We start from the raw sequence: 20,497 nt of genomic DNA on the forward strand, positions 1-20,497 counted from the left end.
TTAATTAACTGCATCGATTGGGAAAGTATCCATTTTATTATTATTTTAGCCACGGTTATTTCCTCAAGCGTAATGGACATAAAACACATCTGCAGCTCATCTACAACTCTCTATTCAAACGATTGTTTCACGAAAGTGGTTTGACAAAGGAAATTCGTGTGAATTTTTTTTTTATTCGTCTCCGCTCAACGCGTGGTGTGCTATTCGTGACAAGTCATCTGCAAAATTAAACAAACAAAACAACACGAAAAAAATAATAATAAAAAAAAAACACACAAACATTCCTCAAGCCGAACGGATGCAGCTTTTGTGCTACTTTGTGTGGATGACTGATGTTCGTTTTAGTTATTCAACTGAAAAGACTGATCAAATAAGTGTGACGTCTTTGGGTGTAGGGCAGTCCGTTTAATTACAATGGACACTTATCCAGTAAACAAGCGTCTTGAGTTTCACGACTTGGAGGATTTCGATTGAAGCCAGTTAGGATGCCTCGGTCCTTCGGCTTTGCGTGCCACTACCACTCGAGGGGTTTATTTCCATTTATTTAGTACCTTTCAATCATGCCACCAATCAATTTCACGGAAGATATATTTACACAGCCCCATTTTAATTCCCAATTTTGTTAAAACCATCCCGACCCAAAACACCGACCACTTCAAATAAACGAAAAATGATTGCCGTCAAGCACGCAAGATATCGGTGGTTTAAAACGTCCCACTGGTTCTTTCGCTTAAAACAGATATTAAACTTTATAGATGAAATATGGACGGGAGTTTTACTGAAATTTAATTAACTCGAAGCGAGTAGTTCAGTTTAATCCATTTGTAAGCCTTTATAGGTCTCTATTACTAATTATCTCTTAATATCCTCTATTAACCAAATTGGTTACTGCTGGATTACGTTTATGAACGATAAATTATGCTGAATCTATGCTTGAAAAAATTTATTGCTTTGTTTTACGGTTAATTTGGGCCCAAATGGAAGACTAATTGGTCCGTTTCGTAAAATGGCAACACATTTTTAAGCACATGTGACGGAGAATATATGATAGTTAGTTTTCAATGTAATGGTCCAAATTATTCAAACCGTGTTTTAATCGATCCTAATTTATCAGTGTTAGAATTAAATTTATTCGGGAAAATAAAATTTGATTTTTTTAAAATCCCCAAGTCAATTTTTTTAATGGTATGTCCTATTCATTTATATACCTACAAAATATAGCAGATAATTTATGACAAAATATATGTGAATTATATAATCTACCATAATTTAATCATTGAAATATATTTTAATATAATGTATGAGTATTTATTGAGGAAATGTTTCTAAGCTATTTTATTTTAAATATGTATACATTTTTGTTTTCGTATCTCTTATAAAAATATGTTCTTATTGCTCTATATATATGAAGAATGAGTATCAGAAAATATGATAATTTGAGTTAAATAATTGCTAAATGTCACAAGTAACCCGATGAAACCCCCTCTTAATTTAATGAAAAATGTAAGACAATTTTTAAAATATTTTTTAATTCAGTTGTAACTTTAACTTAGAATTAAATATTAACACATTTTTAATTTATTTTCACAAATTTCTATTATATTTTTTTTCTTCATATTTGTCATTGAATCTATAAAATGTTTCATAATTTTTCTAATAAAATCTTAACATAATTTAATTACACAGTTTACATGTAGTCATGTAAGAGGCTGTTGTTTGTTAATTTTGGTTGGTTAAAAATGAGAATGATGGTAAAAATTGCCTAATATGTAAGATTTTTAAGTTACAATTTTTTTTATTAAAAATAATTAAATTCAAATTAATAATCATAGGACTATTACTAAGGCTTCAGGGTGGTTTTACTAAGTATTGTTGTTGTCTATATCATTGGAACAGTAGAACAAAGAGTACACAATAATGTACCTCTCGTTTTGTTCCCTCCATTACGTATCAAGCTTGGATTGATAAAAAATTTTATTAAAGCATTTGATCTCTCATTATAAATTATGTAAAAAATTTAGAAGAAAATTAAAATAATGTATTTTATAACACAAAATTTATACGTGATGGAGATTAAGTATTTAGGATACTTTAGAATACCCCAGTTAACTGGTACAACATCAGTTGCAATTTTTTTCTTCGTATTTGTTCAGTAGTGTTATTATTTAAAATTTATCAACGTATGTATTTGTTAATCTAACTTAAAAATATAATTATGTGCTGAGAAAAATGTTTATAAACTATTTTATCTTAAACCTACTTATTTTATTTATCTACTCACAGATTTTTCTTTAAAGAATAATATATTAAAATTTAATTTAGTTATTGAAAAAATATTTTCAAATTTACATATTTCTCTTGTAAAAATATATTATATTACTCTTTACATCATTGAACCTTGAAATCGTTTGATAATTTTCCTGTAAATAATATGCCTGTAACTCTTTATCATTGATTCAGGGAGCTCACATTGATGGAAAAATTGCATAAATAAATTTTAATGCTATGTTGATTTCTGAAAAATGACTGCTTCTCAATTGACTTAAAATACAGTTTATATGTGAAATATCAAACTGAATCGAAAACATTTTCCATTCGTTCTTTTATTGTCTTTCGCATATTTTCCTGAATGGAGCACATCCCGAATATTCGCACATGAAAAAATGTATGGAGCGATCTAAAATTTGCACCCCATATTTTACAGTTGATAGAATACGTTTCCTGTGTACTGTATGTATATTTTTGCCGTCGACATATACTTCATTTAATATCAATGTAAGTAAAAGTATATCGATATCGTAGTAATGTGCAGTCGTTATTTTACTGAAAGCAATTACCTCAACTAGATTTTTTTTGCAACATGATTCCATCTATGAAATCTGAAAACGCCTCCATTATAATTTCATTTGTAATGAATGATTGCAATCGTTGAGGTGTAGTGAAGTGCATCGAACAAGAAATGCGGCTCCGTACTCTCTAAGCTTTGGGAAACCATGACGATATAACAACTTCTCTCTCCGCATTCCCATCCTCGGGACTGTAAAAGATTAGATTCTCGAACTTTCTGTGTGTTTTAAAACTTACACGCTGTTCGAGTAGTAAAATAAAGTTTGCTGTTTTATTTCCTACGTTCGAGGGCTTTGGCTTTGTAAATTAAATGGAGCAAGAATGTGATAATAAAGGACTTACGTGCCCAACTCTCTGGTATACATTTTTGTTTTGGAGGAAAATTTTCATTAAATACACCGCATTTAACCAGCATTAATGTAAACTTCTTTTTTTTTTTTCGTTTTCTCAAAGTAAGTTAAATATTATGATATCCTATAATGTTACTTAAATAGGACTGCTTATATTTTTTTTGTGGAGTGTCTTCAACATGCAATTTATTGTGTACGTTATTGTTATTAATAACTTTGCCTAATAGAGTAGCGGTAAATACCATAGTAATGCTTTAATCTTTCAAGTTGGTTTGAATCCAACACTCAGCAATTAAGCTATATACTAAAAACGTATAACAAAGCAATGATTACACCTGTTATACGGGTCCTAAGTTCGTTTAATCTTCCGTCATCACTAAAAAAGTAGCTTTGATATATGCGGGTTTCATATTCATTATGTCTTGCTGCCAGAGAGCTCATTAGAGTGTTACGGCAACATTTTCATTGAATTATTTGATAATAACATAATAAATCTGTATTTGTGCATTATTACTTACAAACCTTAATGTATGCCTTACTCAAATACGAAGTCAATTGTTACCATTAAAAATAATAGCACTAGGACCTCTAAAAATTTATAAAAAAGTTTTGTTGTAATAAACCCATAATAACTACCGAACTAATGAAAATTATATTTTAAACGAGAACTCCAACTTGAAATCGTACTAGCAAACGCCTATAACACCAACATGTTATTACCTTTCTTTGTCAACAATATTGTGTCAGACATTCAATCATTAGCAGTTTTTTTTATTATTGCACTTCGCTATGTAAATCTGCAGTCTATTAATGGATGCTTTTATGATCTCCAATGTTTAGAATACATATCCTGTTAATATCAATTCTCAACTCAAAGTTTGTTTTGCAGTGTATTATCGTCAGTATTAGCTAAAGGATTTGTGCAGATTTCCAGTGAGGGCTTTTGGAAAAGTTTACTAAATTGTTTATTGTTGTTCTAGATTGGATTTTAACATTTAGAATAAAGGTAATAAATTACAGAGGATCTCCCATCATAAAAGATCTGTTTGGAAAAAATAATAATGAATAATAAATAAATAGCAGCAGTAATAAAAAACAAGCTTTAAATGTGTCAAATTGTATCACGAAGCTTGCGTCATTTTGTCAGAGGAAGATCTTAATGACTTTGGGTGTTCTGATGGCTACTACTGTGAAACCATTCAAGTTTTTTAAGGAACTTGACTTATTTGCATGATTTTTGATCTCAAGTACCGAATATTTATCTTATTTGATTATTTAATTATTTTAAAAAAGGTGGCCTCTCATCCTGCTATATTATAATAAAGTTAGCTATCAAGTTTTTTAAAAATGTTCAAATTTGTTTTTGTTTATGGTAGAATCTTCCATTTCTGTTTATATTTTATAATCATTGAACTAGTATATGATTTATATATAAAGAAAGTAAAAAAATAAAACACATTTTAGTGAATAGGATATTTTTTATTTCATTATATCTATATTAATATATTTTAAATTATAATAAAAAAATGAAATTGTATTTTTTTATTTCATTTTTAATCTTCTTTAGTTGTCTCATTATCAACTAGTGTCTTATATTAGACACTAAAACTAATTTATCAAATTTTTATTTTATTTTAAATCTTTCTTAGTTCTGGGTCTTATCACTCAGTGGTATCTTACATTTTAAAATAAATTAATCACATTTTAGTAACTAGCGATTAAAATAATTGATTAAATTTGTTATTTTTTATTTCATTTTAAATCTCCCTTTGTTATACGTCTTATTATCCATTGGTATCTTATATTTTAAAATAAAGTAAAAAAGATGAAACACATTTTTACTTTAAGTAATAAGTTAGATAGTTACTATTTGTATCGTGGATTCAATCGTCCTGCAGATACAGACTATAGAACATATAAATATATAATACGCTATATGACTGTATGTTTATCTACTTCTTTCAAATATAATTTTATCTCGTCATATCCTATACACATTTCCGTACAATATGGTTACGTATGTGAAATTTAATTAAGAAAAGCACCGTTCCAAAGTGATCGTAAAAAAATTGATTTCATCACGTGTCAAATTCAAAATAAATTCGAGACGTCGAAACACGGTTCTAAACCGATTGCGAACCCTCGCGCCGAAAAAGGATTGCCGCATACGAAACAAACAAAGGGAAACGGCGTAACATGCATTTATGTAACATTCCAATGGAATTTTTGTTTTTCGGCCGTCGCGATGCATTTATTCATGATTTCCCATGCCTTTTGGGTTGCGGTCGCGATGGCGCGTTGCGTTTACTTGGAAATCCCCGTTTGTAAACAGCGTGTGTGGCGACGTCTCTCAAGGCTGTCATCCACTTTGGCCGTTTCAAGGGTCTTCAACCTCGTTCATTCACTTTTAAGTGAACACAAACATTCGCACGTTCTTGTGCTGCAGGAATTCCTTTAAAACATGACCTAATTAGGTTCCGCTGTCATGCACCAACGCTGTTTTCTTGATGGGATTACACTTTGGTTTGTTACCACTCGGCATTTTATTATGCGACTAAAAAATTCGTTTGATGCTCGCAATTATGTTATGTTAAGGACTAGTTTCTATGTTATTCGAAAGCTGTTGCGACGATTTGTGCTTCGGCATTTTTAACGTGGACAAGTGATAACGAATTATTGCCCATCAGTTGGGTTATATAAAAAGACATGTTTCCTGGTGCGTGTTGATATCATATTTTGTAATATCTATGTTCAACAACTAGAACCATACTGGTTTATGTCACACTTTTACTTTTTATGTAAGTATATTGTGAATAATAAAGTTATGTTGGATACGGCATGTATTAACATAAATCACATGTTGGTAAATTTTAATAATAATGTGTTATTTACCAATTTTAATTGTAAATGAGTTCAAATCTAATAAGGAAGCTCGAATGCAAGAAATGAGTAACAATTTCGTAGCGGAAGAAATTTTAATATGTATATGTAATAAAAAGTAATTTCACATAGACAAGATCATTATTGTTTGTATAAATTCATGCAATTATTTAAATTTAATTAAGTATTAAGGGGATTGGAAAGTAATGTCGTTTCAGTCGATACTTGATTGTCATTTATCAGCTCATTGTGTATTTCGAAGGAGTGCTGAAGGCATTTTAAGGTTATTGTGGCTTGTTCACTCCCAAATAATTCAATATTAAACATTTTTGCAATTTGGGGTGAAATGGCCAGCCAAATGCCAAACGAATATATCCGGTATTGTATGATTTTTGAGTTTCTCAAAGGTACTATACTAAAGCAACAGTTGCGACTAAAAGCATTTAAGATGTTTATCCAAGTGCATTAAACTTTCGTAAATTCAAAAGACGATTTTCGAAGTTAAGATTCGGTAATTTTGGTTTTCCTCCTATCGATTAGGTCCAACGACATTAGACAACGACATGCTAAAGGCAGAAGTGGAGGCAAATTCATGTCACACAATTGAAGAACTCTCAAACACCATTAATTAACCTTGGTCGACCATCCGGGAACATTTACAGCAGATTGGAAATATAAACGGAGCAGGTATTTGGTCCCCTATAATCTGTCTGAAGAGAACAAAGCCAACCGATTCATCACGTGTAACGTATAACATCATACAGAACCTTTCTTTGATAGTTTTATCCTTGGAGACGAAAAATGGGTCCTAAATAATAATCCAAAACGCAAAAGCTAGTGACTTTCTCCAAATCAATTACTAGTACTGCGAAGCCGGGTGTCTTTTGTAAAGTATTCGCGAAATTTGAATCGTTGAAACCTGGACAATCTTTAGTCGAAGAGTATTTGGCGATTGTCAACAGAAAAGGCATCATTCGGCCCAGACCACACTGTGCAAGACCAAAACTGGAAGGTATTCAACTGACATTGTTCCCTCGGATTTCCATTTGTTCCGATCCCTACAACATTTTCTTAGTGGCAAAAAATTTGAAAATTTAGATGATGTCCAAATTGCCATCTCGAGATATTTTACTCAAAAACCGATTGATTTTTATCGGTCTTGCGCACGCAAAAGGTTGTTGATAACGAGGGTGATTAAAAATAATGACTTATTAAAAATGTATTCGTTTGAATTTAATGTAAGAAAGCGACATGTGCGGGTCTCTAATAATTATTTACGTAACTTCTGGTAGTCGATGATGATGGATCCAAACTGAAATTTTTAATTTGATTTGAAATTTACAATTTATAATTTCACGACAATAAAGTAAAACTGAATCAAATTTTATACATTCTTTTTTCTATCGATTTTCAAGGCATAATTAAATTTCATTAAACGCCGGCATATTTGGTATATTTAACCTGCACTCCTTTCTTAACAACATCAAATCCCTTTCCATCAAAGGAAAGATAAACTCACGTCTCACGGCGATTTCGCTTTTTTCTTTGTAATTCAATACAACCACTTGTATATTTTTTCCACAAACAACAGTTAACACGCCCATATTTGCCATTATTTGTCGCCACCCTAAAGCTATCGTATAACATTCTCCATCCAATTATACTCTACTCTGTGGTCTTTGTGAGCTGGAAATTTGATAGAATATTTTCTTAAGCCACGACTCACAATGGTATATATTTATTTAGGTCTCGTCCTCGTAAGGAATTTAATACGGGACAAATAATTTAAGCCTTTAACAACACCGTCCAATTTGAATGTGAGGGATATTCATTTTGCTCTTGTACACAACTCTAGGGCAGGCCAACCTAATCCTTAGGAAATATTATAGTTTACTCATTAAGTATTATGCTTTATTCAAATATTATTCAGCTCTGCTTGTTTTAAAGTCCAATGAGATGGACGCAATAGAAAAACAGGTACTTGATCAACATTTATTGTTAGTGCGTAGATCAATGCAATTAATTTGCAATTATAAACGTTGATGTAAATAACAGAAATTTAATTTAGAACATTTGATATATTGAAACAAATGAAACGTAAAGTAATTACATTCGAGTTGTGTGGCAATTTATTTTACTGATCGATAACGACCACAACTGTTTGACTACCAAATAATGTTAAAATAAAATGAGGACCGCTAATTTTGCCATTATGGAATGTTAACACATTTAAATATTGGCACAGCGACCCTGTTTTATAATTATATTTGCTCATTTCAGCTTCCTATGTTGCACTAATATATTATTATATTTCATAAGACCCTAATACCTAGCGATGCAATCACATTTTTTAAAACGAATAAATGGATAAATTCAAAATCCGTTTCCCATTCAGGTTTTTATGCTCCTTCAAATGATTAATGAGTTAAGTCAAAACAAGCCTGAAAAAGTTCTGTAGTTATATGAATGAGGGGTTTTCCGAAATTACCGTCGATACGTAATCCAAAATAATAAATCACAAGCTACCGCAATGTATAAAGGACTTCAATTTTCCCAATCCCCATTTACATTTTAGAGTGAAAACTTACCAGTGCTTGTCAAAGGCAGGCAAACTTTATGAATCTGCACAGGAGAATGAATTACATACACGAAGACGGAACGCAAGAAGGCGAATATTTCTAATTACGCTCTTAAATAAAACGTTTAAATTAATATAATATACTTTCAAATCTTATCCATTAGTTTATCCTATTAGAACTTCCGAGCGTTTAGCGTCGTATTAAAAGAGATTATCGTTTTAATATCCTAGGGTTGTAGGAATTGTCACATCCCTTGCTAAGTGTTGCTAGGGCGTGATAAAAACAAGGGAGAAGTATCCGAAACTACTGATCTAGAAATTTGAAATTAACGAGGCGACTTCATTTCAGTGGGAAACTTAAGAATGTCGAATGTTAAATATGTTCACCCTCTTCCATAGATTTTCCGCAGGTTGGGTACGATACGAGCGGGACAAGATGAAGTGCTAACGAGAGAACTCATTATTTTATCGGGGAATATGTGATATAGGGCCACGAAAGAATAAATTCTAAACAAATTGCCAAAAAAAATAGGATAATGCTTTTATACGTGTGCCTTTGATGCAGTTATGTGTATTTTTACATCTGAAGTGAATGTGAATATAGTGGAACTATAGTTTTTTAATAATAAAAAAATTGATTATATTAATTTCTTAAGAAATAGTTCAAATGTTATTTTTTAACTTTTATTGTAAAAATGTTTTCCTAAAATTTTTGATGGATATGATTTTTTAACCCAATTAAATAGTTAACTTTCCTTAAAAAATTATTGTACACTTTTATTAAGTCAAACATTTTTTAGAACTTATTCAATTTTTGAAAAAAGTTTAAAAAAAGGGATTTACACTTCAAATTTAAAAATGGACAATTAAACTACACAAAATAGAAATATCTAAATAAATTAATTAAATCTTATGATGTATGAAAGACACTAAAAATATATCTATAAGAAATATGAATAAAACTATTAACTGATAAATTAACAAATATTTCAAATATTTTTAAATTAAAATAATTTACTTTTTGCAATTTTTGGTGATACCTTATAAATTTGTCTACTCAACAATCTTTAGGTCAAGAAAGTATAAAAAGAATCGAAAATTTTGGAAAATATTATTATTATTCTTGGTTAAAAAATTGAAAACAAATGCAATAGAAAACTAACAATGTTTTTTTTTATTTTAAAATATGAAAAATTTATATTATTCAGGACAAGTAAATAGTAATTCACTAAGAATATTAAATGAAAATGTAAATTAATATTTTACTTTCATAAATTATAAATATGGCCAAACTCCGAAACATAAATTCAATTAAAACTACAATGAGCATTTTTCATTGAAAATGTAAATATGTTATACATTTTTAAAATGTGCACGGTAAAATACACAATTAAAATATACATTGTAATATTATTAAAATAATACCAAATTTTAATGAGTATTCATTAATAATAATATTTAACAATTGTGAATCAATAAATTCAATGCAACATGAACGAAATTAAATTTAAATTAAACACAATAAAATATTTTTCTTAAAATATTATCCCAACATTTTCCGTCATAATTTATAAAATTTTAACAAAATTATTTTATCCGTGAAATTTATGCGAAATTTATTTAGAAATTAAAAGTTGTAGGGACCGGAAGCCCCCAGGAAATTTAAGATGTGGGTCATTATACGGAACATTTTCGGCGTTCCGCTTTCCATTTTCACTTAGAAATGATTTTTAGGACGGCGTAAATAATTTAATATAAGTCCTGCGGACGTGTGCGGTACTAAACAGGATTAGCTTTTTTAATAACCGGAGGAGAGCGGGTTGTTAAGCCACGCGTCATATAATAAGGGTGCAAGCGGAGTCGTAATGATCCGCAAAGGGAGCAACGGGGCAATGTCAAGGGCCGGGGCGGCCAACTAAAGGATGAAACACAACCCCCCCGGGGGTGATATACCTAAATTACAACACGACACTGGTCAGACTGTGAGAGTTTTTGGGCCGTTGCCCGTGCAGCACAGGCAAATTCGATTTGCCACATCTCGAGACGCGATATTTCAGGCCCGCATTTTTCTCTCGTACTTCGGGGAATCCAACCCACTGAATAATAAAATCCACGCATCCTAATGGACGGGTTTATTGAAATAAAGGTGTGCTCTAAACAAAATTTGTATTTTTACTATTGGAACACAGGCCACACCAAGCAAAATTATTTATGTACCTTAAAAATTGAAATTGCCAATGTATGTATTTTACACGTAAGTGTCATCAATGTATTAAATTATTTTCTGTTATCGATTAAATTTCTGGTAAATTTTGTTATGTATGAAGTGTATTCATGGATATTCGAAAAAAGCTCATGTCACTTAAAATACCACATTTTAAGGTTTCATACATCAAGTCACAGCTGTTGTTTGTCTTTGTCCCTTTTTAGCTTTAAAGCTTTGTGTATTTCCACCAATAGTATACCAGATATTCAAAAATAACTTAAGAGTACTTCAGTTAACTCCATTGAGTATCACTCATCCATTACGCAATTTATTAGGATTTTGAACGATGACAAAAATCTAGTTTGCTGTTAGTAAAAATATTTTTGATGAAATATTGGCTGTTTATTAAATATTAGTAGTAAATTGTCATTTTGTTTTAATCAATGTAATTTTTATTAAATTATTATTATTATACGTATCATTTAAAAAAATATGTCTTACATACACAAACAGTGCTCGCTAAGTCAAGTTTTACGTTCATGTAAAAGTTTATTATCTAAATGTAACAATTTAAAATTGTCTATCTTTGTAAATATATAGTACATAAATTTAATAGGTAATTTTTTATTTATTTACTATATTCTTTTATGGTTTCTAATCTTAAATATTTCACTTTCACTTGTGACAAATTCATTTAATGATGAATAAAATTTTAAATTATAAAAGTTTCTTTGAAGTATTACTTACAATTAGACAAATTAAAATTTATGTCCTAGTATGACTGTTTTAAAATAAATAACTTGAATTTAATTAAAAATAATGCATTTAATGCAGTGAGCCTCTCAACATCCTTATTAAATTACTGTGACCCCCCTAAAAGCAATTTAGATCAACATGCAGGGGATGGAATTGAGTGGGAATGTTTGGTTTAATGACCGACATCTTAAATTTGCTTCGGGGGTGAGGTTGCTTCCTTATTACCAAGTTTCTAGATCACTAAGTCCTGATAGTCCCCTTATAGATTTTACATTGGTGCTAACAACCCTCTAGCCAAGCAAGGACCAATCCAAAAATCGTTTTGAATGTTAAAAAGGATAACGTCCCCCCAGCACTAAGTTGATGTGTTGGAACAAGTAATCTAAAATCAATACATTTTTATCCCCTTTGGAAAACATTCGATATTCAGCCAGCAAGTGAACTATTATTACAAAGCAATGTACGCCTAAAAAATGAAATATAAATAGGTAAAAGTTTTAAGTAAGCAACGGATCTTTAAGTTAAATTGTTTCCTTATAGGATGCATTAAATAGATAATTGAATCTTCTATTTGGTCGGACTCATAATAGCGGCTTTAATGTGGAAAATTAATGGAAAATCGATAAATTAATTAATAGAGTTGATGGCCCTGTAATACATTAAATACAATTTACATGGATAATGCCTTGTTCAACATAGCATTGCTTCTGCTCCATTCCCATCGTTTTGATAGATAAACCCTGTCATGATCCAATATTAAATTTGCCAAAGATTTAATCTGGAATTTGGACAGTGAGTAATTGATAATTTCTATCAGTTGGAACAAGGTAAGCACTAACTTGGTAATTCACAATGTACCAGGTATGTTTTAATTATGTTGAATTGTATTCACGAGTATCTGGGTTATTTCCTCATCATGACAGAGCAGAAGTCGCCACAAGATACTCTGTTTTAGTCACAATTTATACCAAATATTATAATTAAGAGGTAACAAATGATCACACAAATAAAAACAAAAGTTTCTCAAGATATACTAGCACAGGTCGCAATATAAATTAATAATACTGGCATAATTGAAAGACTACAACTAAAATTAATTTTCAGTAGCACGGAATGTTCCGAAGTTTACCGGACTGTTCTTGCAACAATTAACTAATTATAATTATTAATAGAAAACCGTTGGTTGTAAAGATTTTTATTTATTCTTCCCCAATATCATAATAATTTAATAGTTTTATAGTATAATAAAAAATATGCGAATTTAAATCATGTTTTGGCGCATAATTTTTTATGGTTGGTCACAAATATTTTTATAGATAATAAATAACAAACAAAAAAAAAAAAAAAAAAATAAGTGCATGATCCAAAATAGTTTATATGTGAAAATTGTCATAAAAAATAATGGACCATAACAAAATGTGGTTAAAAAGGAAATTGTGCAGAAATATTACGACTAAAAGTTATTTCGATGCATAAATAGTATCATAAATTCAAAATAAACCTAAATATGAAGTGGCTGCTCCTTACGTTTGCAATCAGTGTGCAATTTAATAATTGGAAAATGTAATAAAGTCGGAAGAAGTAAAAACTTAATAAACAAAAGGCGGCTCTTTAAAACATCACCCTCAATCAAAACTTTTCAAAGAATACTTAACACATAAAACTCCATTCGAGTCCATGGTATTAACGGCGTGTTTAGTTAAATGAAAAGAGACTCTTTGAGAAGGTGGGCCGCCCACGGAGGCCCACACCATTAACGGAACTGAAAAGTTCCCGGTCCTTGGAATAACCGGGGCCGTTTGTCGAGAACTTCCCATTGTAACCCGATGCCAACAAAGGTATATCGCAGTACATCACAGGCAGCAAGCGAAAACGTAATGAACAACATTTACCAGCAGTAATCTATTATGTTTTCGTCGCGAATCCTCGACGTTAGCTGCATTAAAACTTTCACGGAATTACACCTAATTAGAAAATTGGATAAGTGGAGGAGCTTTGCTGCCAAAATCCGTACGCTAAATGCGACAACTTGGCTTGAATTTGTTTCCGGTGTAAATAAGTTAAAGAGGTCTTTTGTGGAATTTGTGTTAGTGGATGCATGGCACCTGGAAAGTGTCTAAATTAATTCCTCGTCACACTTTTATTGACATCCACCTAAATTAACTTTTTTGACTATTTAATTATTATTAATTAACGTCATTACAGTTTTGATTTTAACGACATTTAAAATGCTTTATTTTTAATTTTAAATTCATTTAAAACTCGTTGCTTCTAGTTCATTTTATTTTTGAATCATTAGATTGTATGTTGACAAACCCACAAACCTTTCGGTTCGGCTAAAGCTAAAAATGATTAAAGATTTTATAACACCATAATATTAGAAATATTTCATTTAACTGTAATACCATAAAATTGTTTAGAACCGCACTTTCAACAATCTTGTATTGCCTTAAAATTTATAACCTTCACAGCAAATCATTATTTATCGTCCACTTTCGCTGGAATCTCTAATGCTTGGTCCCAATTGTCCGTCTAAGCAATATTTATTGTTACAATGTAAACAGCGACTGTCCACGTTTTCGGATATTAATGTCAAACAATCGAACGACTTGCTTTAGCGTGAGAAAGGATGTAGACTCAATGAAATGTTACCCAGACGATGGAGGCTCGTTAAAGAAAAACACTAAACAGGATTTATTTGATGGCTGACTACACAGAAATAATAGTATTTAATTTGATCATAACTGTAATGTTATATGTTTCATAGGTAAAATTGCTCTTGGCTATGTGCATGTAGTTTTATTTCCAATATCACATACATAAATTTAAATCTAAACGGTGTTGATACCGGTTTTATTAATATCCATAAATAAAGTAAGAGCTTTTCCGCTGACTTCATAACATTTTCATTAAATTGCAAGAAAAACAAAAACGTAATTTAATTATTATTAAGCTTAATTGTCAACTAATTGGACTTACAACACCAACACATTAAGGCTTTAGAGCGTACCTGAAACAAACAAATATTAATTAGTATATAACGTACCAAGCACAAACGAATTCAAACATTTATTATTAATATTAGGTGCCGGAAAAAGTAATTTATGTTTTTGTTTCATGATTTACTTGAATAAATTACATTTTAACATTTTTGTATTAAATGTAAATATTATTTCAAAGCTTTTTTGCTCTTTTCAACCATGGTATTTTGAAGGAAAACTGCGTTGTATTTAAAACTTTTTTGGTTTAAAAATGGTGAATTGAAGTGTGCAAATTTGTTTTATGAGTTCAAAAATTAGGTTAGAGCAACAAAGGCGGCATTCACAATGCGTTTGGAGAAGATAATATATGTGATGAAGTTGCACGGTTTTAGTTTTGACGGTTTTGATATGGAAATGAATGCACTGAAGATGGAACAACATCAAGGTCGTTTTGAATCTTGTACGAATGAAGAAATTAAGCAATATCTCGAGGAAAGTCCCTGTGCAACATGTTTGGAAATAAGCCAATCATTAAACTACGATGAATTAATAATTAGAATGAGGCGCCGTGCAATAAATTTCATTAAAAAGTCAGACAAATGTATTTCACATAAATTAAGTGAGGATAACAAATGAGGCGTTTGACAATTGCCTTACCAATTCTCTCCTTGTTCATATCGCAAATGAAACTTTTATTTATTACATGTAGCGAAACATGGATTGAGAATTTGCTTCCGCCTGTACAATGAGTTGAAGTTGGTAAATCTGGTGGAGCAATATTGGAGCGTAGAATTTCATATGTTGACTGCCTACCAAAAGGAACTCAAGACCATACTCACATTAGAGACTCAAGAGAAGTTCCACTTCATCCACCATATAGTTCAGATATTTTTTCATATATTTATTTTTATCATTATACAATTTGTTTTATAATAATTAATTAATTGATTATGAAAATATCAAAACTGAGGTCTGAATAAATCAGTGTTCTTTGGCATTGATTTGTTTGTAGAGCTTTGGTAAAAAATTGTTCATGTTAATACTGATTATTTTATTAAATATAGTCTAATATATTTTAAAAATTATTATTTTAAATAATTTTATAACTAATCATCTGGAACGAGAAAAAAAAATGAAGAACAATATCTAGTAAACACTTTAATATTTGACATTTTGATACTGATGCAGTTTCATTGCATAATCCCCATATTAAATGAACGCATCTCTACATTTGTTTACTTAAAAATGACGTAGGTGGTATTTCATAACTGACTTACGAATATAATAAGTAACTAATGAGTTAAATAAAATAATATTTTGAGTAATTCTTTGTTAAAAACTACAAGGATAATAAATAGAACAGCAAATTAATAAATGTATTTATATAATTAATAGATAAACAAACAATAATAATCGAGTTTTGTGTACTTAATTATGAAATTTAATATATATATATATATATATATATATATATATATATATATATATATATAGTTCATACAAGCTGATTAATTTTACAACAATTGATGCATTTGAAATCTCATAATCCAATTGAATTGTGCAACAATAACAATTTTCCCATATAATACAGAAGCTTCCGATATTGCGTAATAAAATTAGAAAAGTAGGAAAATAACGACATCAGAAATTAATATTTATTAATTTTGATGGAAACTAATAAGCGGCGAGCGAACGCAGCGCGGAAAAGCACCAACAAAAGGAAGCTAAACCTCTTGTTCATTAAATATTGCGATAATTAAATGTGAAATTTTGCAAAAACTCTTCATCTTTGTTACGTAAAATTGATAGGCTAACCGGTGATTTCTCTGGCGGAATTGTTTTATCATCATCTTGCTTAATATGACACTCTTCGCCTAATGATTTAATTATGGATTAGTGTCAACTTTGTTGTATCGCAATATGCAAATGTTTCGACTGTTTGTCTCCGCAGAATTTTTGTGGAATGTCGAAAAAGCGACTTTTGCCAATAAGTTTTGCATGTTAATTCTTTCTTAATGGGTTTGGGTTAATTTAAACACGAATTTTATGCATGCAAACTATTATATTCTAAATAGGTGAAGTAAAAACAATTATAATTGTAATTAGTGCAATATTGTATTATAACTGATTATATTTTATTGCTTATTGGTGGTATTCATCAAGTTAAAATAGGTGTATGAAGTGTTAATTACCTAAAATTATTGTCAATAATATTTAATGGTAGTAACATTATTAATAACAAACCGAAGTAAAAGTAGTTAGGGATAGTCTTGAAAATTTTCCGGCTGATAGATATAAAGGCTTTTTACTTCTTTCAGATATCATAAAGAGAAGTTTTCTTGCACCTGGCCCGCAATTAATCCAATTCGAATTATAACAAGCATCTCTCGTCGCAATACTCTGAAATATCTGAATGTAACGTTTAATTGATTATTAAAAATAGCCTACTTTTAATATTATTTCATTTCCATTCCAGCAATAAATGCTCAATTGAATTATCATCGCAGTGAAAAATAATAATAATTTAATAAAGTCAATGCTCCCTATTTCAATCTGAAAAAAATAAAAGTGATTAAATGGTTTTAATTTAATAATCAACATACATTTACTAACTGAAAACCGATATTACAAATAACAATAATGCTAGTTAAATATTGGGCCAAACATATATCGGAATAAAGGTTCTCCAAATTGCAAATAAAACTAAAATTTATAATCACAATAAACTGGACAAACAAATGTTTCATGATTACGTTATAATTTTTTCATGGTCTTTAACGCACTCAGACAATATACCTATGATGTCTTCATCATCTACTTGATAACGCGGTATTGCATCGATAATTTTACCATTCAAAATGTCTAATTCAGCTGCAGCTATGCTCATTAAACTGTAGGCTAACACATCTATGCAGGAGTTTACGCAAGCCGCGTTATACAAACCTAAAACAACACCGATAATAACTAACTTACCGGTCGTATTTATTACCTAAAACTTGAATAACATAAACCGGATAATTCCATATGCCTTGAGCGTAAGAAAACTTGATGGGCAGAAATCCATAAATAAACGGCATCGAGCTGTAAATCGATACAACTGAGGCGCAAATCCATTGGTACATCGTGCCTAAAAATTTCGAATATTTGATCGCTCGTGTCTTGTGGATTTCCAAGTGTTCCGGATACGAGGTGACACTGTCCAGATCCTTCATAATTGCCTTAAGTTTTTGACGGTTTAGCGAAAAAATAATCAGTTTGATCAGGAACGATGTGGGAGGAGTGAGAATGGACATGTGAGCAGTGAGTGCTGTTAAATTGTCCAAATGTCTGAAAAGTTCCATGAACAGAAGCACTTCGAACATAATCTCTATAAGCCAGGACAGAAAACATCGCATCGAATTCTTGAATGACGAAGTTTCAGTGGGCCAGTGACCAGACAGCACCAAAAAGTAGATTGGTATTTTCAAGGCTTCCACATAATTTTGGTTATTCATCTGGATAATATACAATGGTGTACGGATTCTGTTGTTCTACTTACTGGGATGGGTTAGTGGAAACTCCTTTATAGTGGTGGAAAATTGCATTATATAGCTTCAGGGTGTACCATTAATATTAATGTTAGACTAATTTTATTGTAATTTGTTTTAAATTACATTTAGTATACGCAAAAGATCAAAGTAATTGCTTCTTATTATTTGCATAATGAAAAGGTGCTCGCTATATAAACGTACAATAATCCTTCTTGTGGAACTCACCAGGAATGTCTTTAATTTACACGTTTAATTTTATTCTTGAATATTTAATACGCGAGATGTCAAGTGGTGAAGTACTACATAATTTGTGATAATTTTCATATTACTAATGCACAATTTACATCAAAGTTTAATATTTGTTAATCACTAGCGATGTTTCGAAGTCAAGGTGAGATTTCGTCACTGTAGATGCACCATCACGAATTTTAGATTTAAGCGAGACCGAATCTCATTGAAATCAATACATCAAAATAAAACACATTTTTTTTTTAATTTTAAATAAAACTACGCGGTCATTGTTCCGGACTAACGGAAATCATAAGCAAAAACAAGTTCTGAAAAATGAGCCATGCTTCTACAGTGATGACGTAGCAGACCAAACATTAAAAACTATAAAATGTAAATTCTAACAAAGAGCATATATGCTAATGTTTGTTTTTTGAATCCATTCTTTGCATGAGAGTGAAATACGAATATGAGGAGTTTATAACCTAAAAATAACATTTAAATGTGCAGGCATACCAAAACTTAATAAATAACTCACAGAAGTGAACGTTGCCAGAGAGAGTTTGGAAAATTTACCGGCGGATAAGTACAAAGGTCTCTTGCTCCTTTCAGATATTATAAAAAGCATTTTTCTTATACTGGATCCACATTTGATCCAATTTGAATTGTAGCAGGCATCCCTGGTAGCGGTACTCTAAAATGTCTTCGTTCGTAAAAAGTCTTCTAATAAAACGCAAGTTATACTTTTAAAATGATTTCATTTCCGTTCCAACAGTAAATGCTTAGCTGGACTATCATCGCCATGAAATAAAAGCACATGTTGACAAATTGAATACTTTGAATGTGCACCTAGAAAAAAATATCAGTTTCGATTTGGGACGCAAACTGGTTCTTACATGGACCAGCTGGAATCCGATATTACATATCACTATTATGCTTGTTAAATATTGAACGAGAAAAATCTGAGTAAACACTTTCTCAATGCTGGATACGAAGCTAAAACAACCGACTTAGATCCAAATCACTAATCCGGATAATCTACCTGATTATTTTCATGTGATGTTCGATACATCCAGACAATTTTCTCTTAATGAGATCTTCGTCGATTTTAGTATTACTTGGTATTGCGTCAGTTATTTTGTCATTTAGTATGTCAAGCTGGGCAGCTGCGATGCTCATCATGCTGTAACCCAGAACGTCTATGCACGAATTCACAAATGCAGAATTGGCAAGACCTGCAACGAGCTCATCACTTACGGCAACAGTTTACAAAAAATATCTTACCCAAAACCTGCAAGACATACACCGCAGATTTCCAATAACCGACATCAAATGTGAATCGGACAGGTAAACGTCCTGTTAATACTGGTATAAATATGCTATAATTTATTATGACTACACCACAAATCCATTGATACATAATACCCATGAAACGAGAGAATTTAATGGCCTTCACCATATGCCCCTCAGAATGTTCAGGGTAATTGTTAAACTCCGTAAAGTTTAATTGTTCTAACATTACCTTGAGTTGCTTGTGATTTAGTCGGTAAATTATCAACTTGATGAAGAAGGATGTTGGCGACGTTAATATTGACATGTGATCAGTTAGCACAGTTATATCGTTAAAGTGTTTATATAGTTCCATAAACAAGCCAATTTCGAAGATAATTTCTATCAACCAGGAAAGTAAACCTTTAAATCTGTTGAATATAGACGGATTCGCAAGAGGCCAGTGACCAGTTCCTATCAGAAAATCTTTTGGTATTTTGAATGCATCGTTGATGTTAGGTTTTGACATTTCTAATACAATTGTAACCGGTGTACTAAAACTTGCCCCACAAATTTTCCTTTATATACAACAAGATTATTTATTATTTAAATTTATTCTCTAAATTCTAATATATAATCTAGATTATAATTAATAGAGTAATTCAGACGTAACGTCAAAGGATCAAAGAATTTCAGTGTTCTTTGATGATATAGTAATAAGAAAGAACACTTTTGATGTAAAGAACGGGACGAAAACAAAATAAATAGACGTCTTGGGTATATTTTTCCAATTGTTCTGTCTTTTCAGAAGTATTTATAAAGAAACTGTATTGTTTGTCCCTTTTTAATGTAAGTTCTCTTTACCTTAACAC

At 30.8% G+C, this 20,497-nt stretch overlaps 3 protein-coding genes across 3 annotated transcripts in view; all 3 read right to left on the minus strand.

Moving 5' to 3' along the window:
* LOC109608443 (uncharacterized) overlaps window positions 1-20,497 on the minus strand; it is a 99,749-nt gene that overhangs the window by 17,848 nt on the left and 61,404 nt on the right. The window lies entirely within an intron of this gene.
* On the minus strand, window positions 16,665-18,101 carry LOC126264330 (putative odorant receptor 92a). The gene is made up of 6 exons (XM_049961833.1): window positions 17,588-18,101; window positions 17,352-17,541; window positions 17,202-17,301; window positions 17,047-17,151; window positions 16,843-16,998; window positions 16,665-16,790 (listed from the first exon to the last, which is right to left on the minus strand). The coding sequence occupies exons 1-6, from the start codon at window positions 18,090-18,092 to the stop codon at window positions 16,734-16,736; spliced, it is 1,113 nt and encodes a 370-aa protein (XP_049817790.1). The 5' UTR covers window positions 18,093-18,101; the 3' UTR covers window positions 16,665-16,733.
* Window positions 18,707-19,426, minus strand: LOC126264332 (odorant receptor 94a-like). Its single transcript, XM_049961835.1, has 5 exons — window positions 19,399-19,426; window positions 19,253-19,352; window positions 19,101-19,205; window positions 18,895-19,050; window positions 18,707-18,841 (listed from the first exon to the last, which is right to left on the minus strand). Exons 1-5 carry the CDS (start codon window positions 19,410-19,412, stop codon window positions 18,776-18,778), a joined length of 441 nt encoding a protein of 146 aa, XP_049817792.1. The 5' UTR covers window positions 19,413-19,426; the 3' UTR covers window positions 18,707-18,775.

Source organism: Aethina tumida, chromosome 1 (genome assembly GCF_024364675.1).
Source record: "Aethina tumida isolate Nest 87 chromosome 1, icAetTumi1.1, whole genome shotgun sequence".
Classification (NCBI taxonomy): domain Eukaryota; kingdom Metazoa; phylum Arthropoda; class Insecta; order Coleoptera; family Nitidulidae; genus Aethina; species Aethina tumida.

Bases quoted from the DNA above. Each gene is read 5' to 3' on its own strand.
- LOC126264332 (XM_049961835.1), bottom strand. The intron at 19,051-19,100 runs GTATAACTTGCG...AAGACATTTTAG, and splicing joins GAAATGAAATCATTTTAAAA to AGTACCGCTACCAGGGATGC. The intron at 18,842-18,894 runs GTGAGTTATTTA...TGTTATTTTTAG, and splicing joins CTCTGGCAACGTTCACTTCT to GTTATAAACTCCTCATATTC.
- LOC126264330 (XM_049961833.1), bottom strand. From the start codon at position 18,092: ATGAATAACCAAAATTATGTGGAAGCCTTGAAAATACCAATCTACTTT. The intron at 17,152-17,201 runs GTATGTTGATTA...TATTTTTTTCAG, and splicing joins TCGGTTTTCAGTTAGTAAAT to ATTGAAATAGGGAGCATTGA. The intron at 16,791-16,842 runs GTTTGTTATTAA...CAATAATTTTAG, and splicing joins CCCTAACTACTTTTACTTCG to GTAATTAACACTTCATACAC.